Here is a 10,593-nt window from a genome sequence, read left to right on the forward strand (position 1 = left end):
AGGGTGGCCAAAACCTGGCAGACAAACACACACACACACACACACACACACACACACACACACACAGATCCTACTTTTTAAAAAAATGCTCTGGTCTGTTTGTCTCTCACAGACCATGAAGAATTACACAAGTCTGAAACCTGCCCTACAACATTTAACAATCCTCTTTCTTCCTTTTTTCCCTTTCTCTTTCTGTCCTGGGCTTTTTTGTTGTTGTTGTTGTTGTTGTGTTTTAGCATTGTTATGTATTTGAAAGATTCAAAAAGTGGCATATGATAACCAGATTAGATAGACTAGAGCTCTCTCTCTCTAAAAACAGTGCTGTTGCTTTATATGGACGATAAGACTTCTCATTATCAAAATTGCTTTGCAAGCTCTGTGAATTTAATAATTGTCATACACTGAGGTGTTTTTTTTTCTCTTGCTTGTCTTGTGTTATTGACTTCAGTGGCTTTGATTTGATTGCTATTTTAATGTCATACAAGGCACACTGTGATGGAAGAAAATGAGCTGGATTACAACTTCCAGTGTACTAGTTTAAAATGGAAAAATGACTTCTTGAATCTCAGTACTGTGCTGTAAGGGATGCAAGAGCTCAGTTTCAAACTGTTCCTCTTTTTTTTAAAAAAAACAACGACAACAACTGGATACTTTGACATAAGTATTGAGATTTCTTATTCCCAAAGCTCTCCTGTCCATACTGAAACAATAGGGTAAAAACACACTCTGTGTGTGTGTGTGTGTGTGTGTGTGTGTGTGGGGTATCCAAAAAGATTACATCGCTAGAATTTGGCTTCAGTTTCCTATATGAAAATCATGATGAAAGGCACGGTTCTTGGAGTAGGTACCTGGATATGCCAATGTGCAATCACATTGTAAACTGACACAACTCATGGCTCTAGTTTTGCTTATTTACGGCAAACTGTTACGTTAGAAACAGCACGAGGCACATTAATTCCAAACCGGCTTGCATTACGGATAAAAAAAAGGGGGGGAGGGCTTGCTCTATCACGCTGATAATGGCCAATGACATTACACAAAGAAGATTTCACTCAAAGAGGTTATGGGCACTGAGATCAAGTTCAACTTAGGGGGGAAAAAAGATCCCCCCCCTCCCTCTCACTCTCTCTGTCTCTGTCTCTCTCTCTCTCTCTCTCTCTGTCTGTCTCGCTCTCTCTATCTCTCTCTCTCCCTGAGAAAGACCTGAAATGAAATATAGTCCTGATGTTATCAACTTTATTCATGCCAGCAGAACGTGTTAGGACCTGTCATGAGGCAGCTAGGGCCCTGTCGGTATGTTTGCTAAAGGCACTGGCTAGATGAAAGCCGTCTTAACCATAAGCTATGCAGGAGACTCGCCAAAAGCAGAAAATGCATCATAGTGATAACGGCCAAGAGAGAGTGGAGCTCTCCTTGTTTATCCCCACGGAGGGTAGAAAAAAACCCAAAACAAAATACAAAAAAAAAAAAAAAAAAAAAAAAAAGAAACAACAAGAGGAGGCCAAGGGCTAAATTCAACAGTATGGCACATAGAGTATCTGTCTGGGTGGAGGCAAATGGGAGAGCCTGTCTAGTTTAAACTGTCATTTTTGCTGTTTGACACACCTTCCCACAATGGGAGGTTTGTCATGCCCTCTTTGTTTTTCCTTTATGTCTGTGATACACAGTATATGATATGATGTTGCTCATGGATTTTCCAAAATTTTATTATGTTGTTCTTCATGGCTGCACTGGTGAAGACGTCTGGTATCGTAGCACCCCTCTCCTCTCCTCTCCTCTCCTCTCCTCTCCTCTCCTCTCCTCTCCTCTCCTCTCCTCTCCTCTCCTCTCCTCTCCTCTCCTCTCGTAACGGGCTGTGGTTCGGGTGCCTGCTTTAATTCTTTCATCGACCAGCTCTGAGCTGTGATACAGCAGGGGGAGAACTTTGGTCTTGGCCCTGGGCCCCTGTGTGGGCCCTCCTCTGAGTGGAAAACCATGACCTCTCAATGGGCCAAAAAAGTCTGTGGAGCTGCCCTCTGGAGCAAACCCCCCCCCCCCCCAACCCTCCCAACCCTCCGCAGAGCCGCGCAGAAACATGGGCACAGAGTGCAAACGGTGCCAGGAGGGTGGCAGTAAACGTGGCGAGCATGTGTCGCGGCTCCTCCGCTCATAAGAGCTCGCAGCATCTGAGGAGCCATTTTTATAGGAGCCCTGATTGTTTTGGTAGGCGCTCCGAGGGACCGGGAATATTTTTTTTTTTTTTTTTTTTTTACAGTGGCCTTTAAATGGGCCTAGATGCCAGCCCCAGCTGGGGAACATTATGGTACACGTTATCCGGAAAATACCACGGCAATTATTTCACATACGGGACTGTTCTACGTCCCCCCAAGCCTGGACATGCTTATATCCTGCAGTTATGAAACCTGTTGTATACAAAACTGTAAAGATCAGTACCGACCTCCCGTAATTAAAGCAAAAACAGGCCGTGGGTAAGGGGAGCGAAGACTTTTAAAATGTGGGTCAAAACTACAGTAAGATAGATTTGGCATTATCATAGTTTACTCCTGTTTTATTTTTTTTTTTTGGTTCATAGCTAATGTTATGGATAAAAAAGAAAAAAAAAAGATATGCCATTAGCTAAGCTGTTGGATAGCGTGGGAGGCAAAGCCTTGATAGCAATCCAGCTGATGATTGAGTTGGTACAGAGAAAGGCCTTCACATTTTCTTTGAACTCATCTCTATCTCTCCCTCTCCCTCTCCGTCTTTCTCCCCCCCCCCCCTCGCCCCTCCCTCGTACTAGCCCGTCTGCGTCTTCCTTCAGCCACAAGCATGAACGTCATCCATCAAACTCCTCAGAGCGCTGCGAGACCTGTGCTCGAGCCAGCGAGATCTTAGTGCACGATGCACACGGGCTGAGCAGAGGGGGCCAATGATTCAGATGCGCTGCAATGCCACAAAAAAAAAAAAAAAAAAAAAAAAAGCTTAGCTAATGCACTTTTTGAGAGACGGCTTTTTCTCCCACCCCCCCCCCCCCCCCCCCCCCCCCCCACCCCCATTTTACAGAGACACGGCCAAGAGTCATAGCTCTTACTGACAGAGGAGTCTTTCCAGTTATTTTTCACTGTCTGTACCCGCCTGTGAGGTAGAAGACACTTTTTGGCTCTGTACCCTCTGTGTCTGTGATGGTGACAGACCACTCTTCTAACTTCGTGTGTTTTCATTTAACTGGTTACGCTCCCATCTCTTTATAACTCTTTATAATTCTTTTTTTTTTTTTTCTTTCCTCCTGTACGGCATCACCCAGACTGGAAGTGTGGAGAATGAGGGTTAAGGAGGTTGGGCAGGGTAAAGAGCTTGTCATGCAGGTACATTAAGCTTAGTTATATGCTCCACCTGAAGTTCTTTGTGCCCCTGTCCACCGATTAGTCAGATAAGGAACGTTTGTGCTTTTATGTCAGCATGAGGTGGTGTGGGATATCTGATAATGTTTGTGATTTCATAGCGCTGTGTAAAAAAGGAAGCACTTTGTGTGTGAGTTTAAGTGTCGTGCAGTCGTTACAACAACATGAGTGTGTATGTGTGTGTGTGTGTGTGTCTGTGTGTGTCTGTGTCTGTGTGTGTGTGTGTGTGTGTGTCTGTGAGGGATGATGGTGTTGTCTCATTTAAAGACAGTGTGTCATGTCTCCCTGCATACAGAGACAGATTGGAATGGTTATTTGAGCAGGCCTGCTTTCAGTTAGACTGGAGCCAGCCACCTAGTGTGTGTGTGTGTATGTGTGTGTGTGTGTGTGTGTGCGTGCGCGCGCATGCGTCATATCCTTTGCTACTGCCACTTCTTTGCCGTGGCTCAGATTCTCGACACACTTTTTCCACTGTCACTTGGTGGATCTGTTTAAACACACATGACTCCTCTTGTCATCGCTCATATACAGAATATACCCATTACAACAAATAAACAAATTTTCTGTACTCAGGACTAGCATCCAGAGTAAAAACTGATAAAAAAATATCATGGATGCATTTGTGTAAATAAAAGTCACACACACACAGACACACAGACACACAAACAATCTACAGCCTCTCTCTAACCTCATTTGGTTTATCTTACTTATGTCCTCAATGCCATTAAGCTTGTGAGCACTGAGACTCACTCAAAAAAAAAAAAAAAAAAAAAGACTGAAGTTAGGAGGTTTTGGCTGTGGCTTCTGCTTTGGGTTTGTGCCCACTTTTCTCTCTGTCAGAATACATAAGATCCAAGGGAAAGGTATGTACAGTTCTTAATGACAGACATTATTATACAGCTGTTGACACTGATAAGAGACATTGCAGCTTATATATTGCTGTTGAGGGTGGTGTCTCACCCACACTCACACACACACACACATACACACTCTCTCTCTCTCTCTCTCTCTCTCAAGTAAGCCCAAGCAGTAAGCACCCAAGTTTCCCTGTGCTGCAGTGCATTCTCTCCTCCCTGCGCCGTATCCGCAGTTGAATGACATCAGTGAGCCCTGGTGCATGTCGTTTGTGGCAGAAAGCACAGTGTGGCACAGCACTGCGGGACTGATTTGCATGTGGCAGCAGGTCTCTGATTAGCTACCATCATCACAAACAAGACATCAGCAATGCTGGGGTGAGGGCCCTCACGGGCCCCTGGGAACTCCCCCATCACAGGCATGCTAATGAGGTCCTGTGTTACCACGGCAAGAGGTGTCAGCCAGCCCCGTGACAGGTGCAGAGAGGGGGCGTGTGCGCGTGTTGGGGAGGGGTGCAGTCCCGGTGGCCCTGGGTCGCCTTTGTTCTTTATGCAAATCTGACATTGGCATTCACTATGACAGTGGAGGTCTGGTGTTCAAGAGCGCGAAGTCCAGGAATGTGTGGCCTGGATTTTGGTCGCACACCCAGCGCCGTGTCCTCAGACGTGTTCTAACGGCTTCGGTGTCAGGTCGGACTGTGCGAGAGCTGTTGCAGCTACTTAACCAACGAGAAAAAACAAAAATAAAATTAGCCAGTGTTTATGGGCCTCTGTCATTGTAGTACATTTGAGGCATACTGAATTTCCTCAGAGATAATTAAATATTACCCCCCCGCCTCTTCCGTTGTGCTTGCGCCGTAAGGCATATTAATTGCCTCGGAACTGTGTGAAAATCTCCAAATCTTTAAATGGAGGCTAAACTCTCTGTGGAGTCCCTGAGGATGGGCTAATTGGCCCTGTGGTTTTTGTAATACTAAACCCGGGAGGGTGGAGAACTTTCGCATCAGACCACCTCTACACGCACGCGTCATTAATCACTCGTCCTGTCAGGCTGTTTGGTCCCTCCTCTCCATTTAACACAGGAGGGAAGAGCGTTAGCTTGAGCCTGCTAGCCTGGCTGTGCAGCCTGCCATATAATGTAACAGCCACGACTCAATTTAGCTATTTAACCTGTAATCCCAGCAATATTTATTGAAGTGCAGTGGGGGGGGGGAGGGAGAAAATTGGGGCCATTAGATTTTCACGATGAATATATTGAGAGAAGGCGAGCACACTCCGCTAACTGGTAGTTGACCTCTGCGGCCCGCGGCGAACGTTTTCACGAGCATGGGCCGCGGTAATTACCGCAAATTGAATCACAGAGCGAGCCGAGATGACTCCTTAATGAGCACTTTTAATGGCTGGAGTGTTGAGAGCTATTCTGCGACATGGCCCTCCCAGGCCTCTGTAGCAGACCTTGAAGGCGGTTGGGAGCCCAATGGGGCATGATCAGATGGAGATTTGTGTTCCTGAGGTGCCTGATGGGTAATTTTACACCATCACACCATCCAAGCTGCTGTCACGAGACAAGGCCCTCTGATGAGTCATTAGCATATTTTTACTTATTCATGATGGGGTTTTTTTTCTCTTTCTTTCTTGCTCTCCTCTCTCGCTCTCTCGTTCTCTCTCTCTCTCTCTCTCTCTCTCTCTCTCTCTCTCTTTCTCTCTCTCTCTCTCAGTCTTGGCTTGTTTGGAAAGTTGATGAAATTTGTCGTTGGCCGTCATTAGGTCTGCCTGTCTGTTGGTTGACACGGTCCTTTAGCAACATATGGCACTTTTTGTAAGATGTGATAAGATGGAAATTACTGGAGCTTGAGCATATACTTATGTCTGGGTGAGGAGCAGAATATGTACACACACACGCACGCACACGCGCACACACACACACACACACACACAAAACCTTTCTCTCTCTCCGTCTCTCAGAGTTTCATATGCGCACATACATACAGAACCACTTTAATGTACAAGCATCTGTCTGAGAATAGCTTAAGTAGGGTGAAGAAAATTCAAATAAGTCTACTCTATGGGAAACTCCACTAGATATGGATTGAAAATAACAACAATTTCACATCCTGCCGCTTTCCTTTCTTTCTTTCTTTCCTTCTTTCTTTCTTTCTTTCTTTCTTTCTTTCTTTCTTTCTTTCTTTTTTGTGTGTTGCATAGCATCTTAGGAATGTGTAATTTTTGAGGAGGTTTGGCACCTGTATTGGGCATCAATTAAGTCAACTCCTGATTTAATGCAGATTCGGTATTGGGCTGAATTCCAGGCAGTCCTAAAGAGAGAGGGGGAAATGAACAGCTTGTGTGTATTTTTGGTAACCAATCCTCCCCCACCTCTCTTTTTACACTCATCCAACCTTCCATCCCAGTCTATCGCTCCTTTTCTTTTCCTTCCCCCATATACTGTCCCAGCTCCCTTCTGCCAGAGTAGTCGTGTGAAAGCGGGCCAAACTAAACACGGGCAGCGGGCCCGCAGCCACTCTCTCTCTGTCTCTCTCTCTCTCTCTTTCCACAATAGAGAAAACCAAGTAGCGGGAGGCTTGACAAACCTCCAACCACGACCCAGACGAAGCCTCCTTGTCCCACGGCGGAGAAGGTTCATATCAGCCCTCTTTTAATGAATCTTGCACCCACCTTCCCCCGACTACAATCTAACTGTCATAAATTGGCCACTGCATCTCCTTCTGGGGTTCCCTCTAAAAAAAACCAAAAACAAAAACACACACACACACACACACACACATATATATATATGTGTGTGTGTGTGTGTGTGTGTATGTATATGTATATATGAAGATAAAGGACATGAAAGACAATGGCTGTCTGAAAAGAACGTGCATATATATAAATATATATATATATATATATATATATATGTTTTGTTTTTTTATTTTGAAGGGCCCATGAACCACCGTATTGTCACCATTAAGTCCTCTGCTGCTTGGCAGTAGCAGCAAATCAGAGCCTCATTGTGATGACTTTGGAACACACACACACACACACACACTACTCTACAGAAGATCAACATTAAACAGTGCTAGGCCCCTTAAACCTGTAACACATTAACTGTATAAATCTAGGTTTTATGAGCTGCAGATGGATGTGCTACATTGGCTGATGTATCCACTGAAGTTTCTTAACGTTTTAAAGCTATGTGGACTACACCTCTGATATCTCTATCACCATTGTATCACATGTATAATAGAGTAAGCAGCCAAAGCAAGGAAGCGGAAAATTCTGAATGTACTAGGCTTCAGAGTTATGATATGAATACACTGTAACTGAATGGGCGTATGCAAATAATAACGCAACATTATGCTAGATGGGCAATTGCGTTGGTGCTACAGATGAATGTGTATGGTGCAAATGTGTAGATTATGTATGTGTTAACACCTCTGTTACTCCCTACCCCCCTTCCTTCCTTCTCTCCCTCTCATCTCATCATTCTTTCTTTCCCTGGTACTTCTCTCCATATGGAAATAGAGGGCTTGTTGCGGGGGGGGGGGGGTAGGATTGAATGGAGTTGTACTGTATATTAAAGCACAGCTGACATTAACATTAGCATAATGCATTCTCGCCCTGCGGCTATACCTGCCATCTGCATTAAGCACCATCCCTCGGGGGTACCATGCAGCTCTTGGTAACCCCCTCATTTGAGTCTGATCCTGGGGTTGTCACAAATGGGCAGATCCCCCCTCTCCCAGAGTTCAAACAGCAGTACTGGTGTGCCAAGACAACCCTTGATAACATGATGCAGTAATAGCTAGTACGGTTTCACTGGGATCCAACCTTGGAGATTGCTTGAGTGGGATGAAACACTTTGTATTCGTTGCCTGTTTAATTTTTTAAAGGGAAATGATCCATAAAGCTCATCACAAAGGACTTTAATTTTCACTACATTCAAGGTTAGGGAAACAAACAGACTCCAGATATTTTATACAGAACCATATTAAAGCATTCCCACCTATCAGAAGAGTCATAAGATTTGAAGAATGAACATTTAACTTACACCTGTTTTTGTTGTGTCTTGCAGGTAAAGATGAGCCTTCCAGCTACATCTGCACCACGTGCAAGCAGACCTTCACCAGTGCATGGTTCTTGCTTCAACATGCCCAGAATACTCATGGCATTCGCATATACCTGGACACCAATCCCACTGGACACTCACTGACCCCCAGGATGGCCCTCCCACCTCCACTGGGAGCGGACACTCTTCCGCGCTCCCCTCTTGCCAGTTTTCTTGGAGATGGTGGAAATCCCCTCCACTTGCTCCGCATGGCTGCACCACTGCTGCGTGAACCCCCGCCGCCCGGTTACCTGGAAACCCGTCTCCCTCACACACCGCCGTTCGTCAGCCCGCCGCCACCCCGGCACCCCCTCGAGCGGCTGGGCCCTGAAGAGATGGGCCTCTTGTCTCAGCACCCCAGCGCCTTTGAGCGGGTCATGCGCCTGAACCCAATTGGAATGGAGCCTCCATCCATGGACTTCTCCCGTCGCCTGCGAGAGCTGGCCGGCAACAATCACAACAACAGCGGTGGTCCCACGCCACCTCTGTCACCCAACCGCGTACCGCCGATGCACCGCTTGTTGAGCCCTACTCTTTTTCAGTCTGGTGTTAAACCACCACCCTTCCTGAGTACTCCTCCTCAGCAGCAAGGTCCACCACCTCCACCGCCTACTGGTCCACCTAGAGGCAACAGCTCGCCAACGCTGACCCAAGCAAGCAAGGCCAAGTCTTGCGAGTTCTGTGGCAAGACCTTCAAGTTTCAGAGCAACCTGATCGTGCACCGACGCAGCCACACCGGCGAACGACCCTATAAGTGTCACCTGTGTGACCACGCATGCTCACAGGCCAGCAAACTGAAGAGGCACATGAAAACCCACATGCACAAGGCTGGATCCGTGGGCTGCTCTCCAGAGCAAGGAGGCCGAGATGCCACCGGGGAAGACCAGAAGAGCCGAGAGGGCAATGCTGTGAGTGACAGCATGGACAATGAGGAGGAGGAAGAAGAAGAGGAGGAGGAAGAAGAGGAGGAGGAAGAGGAGGAAGAGCAGCAGAATGGGAGCAGGCCTGAGTCCAACATCAGCATGGACTTGGAGATGAGCCGAAATAGGGAGAATGGCTCTAGGCCCTCTCCGGAGGACAAAGCTCTGAACGCAGACCAAGTGACTGAAAGCCGATACAACAACCTTGACAATCACCTGAGACTTCCCCTGGGTGTCCGGCCACCCCAGGATGAGGGACACACGGATGCAGGGGTAATGGAGACAGACAGGGATGGACGTCCACTTGTGAATGGCAGGGACAGTGGATCAGAGGACTCCATGGCAGGCCTGTTCCAGCGCAAGCCAACACCTATCTCCAGCCCCAGTTTGTCAGGCTCCTCTGCTAAGAGGATCAAGGTGGAGAAGGATTTAGAGATGCAACCAGTGCCACTGATCTCCCCAGAGAATGTGTACTCACAGCTGCTGGCTGACTATGCTGCCTCACGCCACTTCATCCGTGAGCCCTTCCTGGGCTTCAGTGATTCCCGACAGTCTCCGTTTGCAACCTCCTCTGAGCACTCATCCTCAGAGACAGGGAGCCTGCGCTTCTCCACCCCGCCAGGGGAGATGCTGGATGGTGGGGCGATGTCTGGACGGAGTGGGAGTAGCACTCCTCACCTCCACCTGCGAGGTCCAGGACCAGGGAGGCCACCGAGCTCCAAGGAAAGCCGCCGGAGTGACACGTGTGAGTACTGTGGCAAGGTGTTCAAGAACTGCAGTAACCTGACGGTGCACCGTCGCAGCCACACAGGCGAGCGGCCTTACAAATGCGACCTGTGCAGTTACGCCTGTGCCCAGAGTAGCAAGCTGACACGTCACATGAAGACGCACGGCCAGTTTGGCAAGGAGGTGTACCGCTGCGATATCTGCCACATGCCCTTCAGCGTCTACAGTACCTTGGAGAAACATATGAAGAAGTGGCACAGCGAACACTTGCTGAGCAATGAGGTGAAATTAGAGCAGGCTGACCGGACCTGAGTCCCGCCATCCTGTGCACTCCCTTAGACTGCTGGCTTGGTGTAGCCAGATAATCTTTTTTTTTTTTTTTTGTCTTGACTCTTGGGATGATTTGATGTTTTTTGTTTGTTTGTTTGTTTGTTTGTTTGTTGTTTGTTTTATTTTTTTGGCCACACAAACTGCCACCTGAGAAATACAAACTTGAGGAAAATGTCAGTCCACAGTGGTCTTTAAAGCCCCCATTGGCATTTCCCAGCAATGAATGGAAAGCTAGTCCATTAGGAATTCATGGAGCCTTCTACTGTGCAATAATT

General features: G+C 47.1%; 1 protein-coding gene across 1 annotated transcript in view; it reads left to right on the forward strand.

Annotated features, from left to right (window-relative positions):
• The window catches only part of bcl11bb (BCL11 transcription factor B b), a 24,079-nt gene extending 13,779 nt beyond the window's left edge, over positions 1-10,300 (forward strand). Inside the window, exon 3 of the mRNA XM_030771969.1 lies at positions 8,310-10,300. Within this exon, the coding sequence (XP_030627829.1) occupies positions 8,310-10,300 (1,991 nt within the window). The remainder of the gene's footprint in view (positions 1-8,309) is intronic.
• The last annotated feature ends 293 nt before the right edge of the window (positions 10,301-10,593 follow it).

This window comes from Chanos chanos, chromosome 4, assembly GCF_902362185.1.
Source record: "Chanos chanos chromosome 4, fChaCha1.1, whole genome shotgun sequence".
NCBI lineage: Eukaryota > Metazoa > Chordata > Actinopteri > Gonorynchiformes > Chanidae > Chanos > Chanos chanos.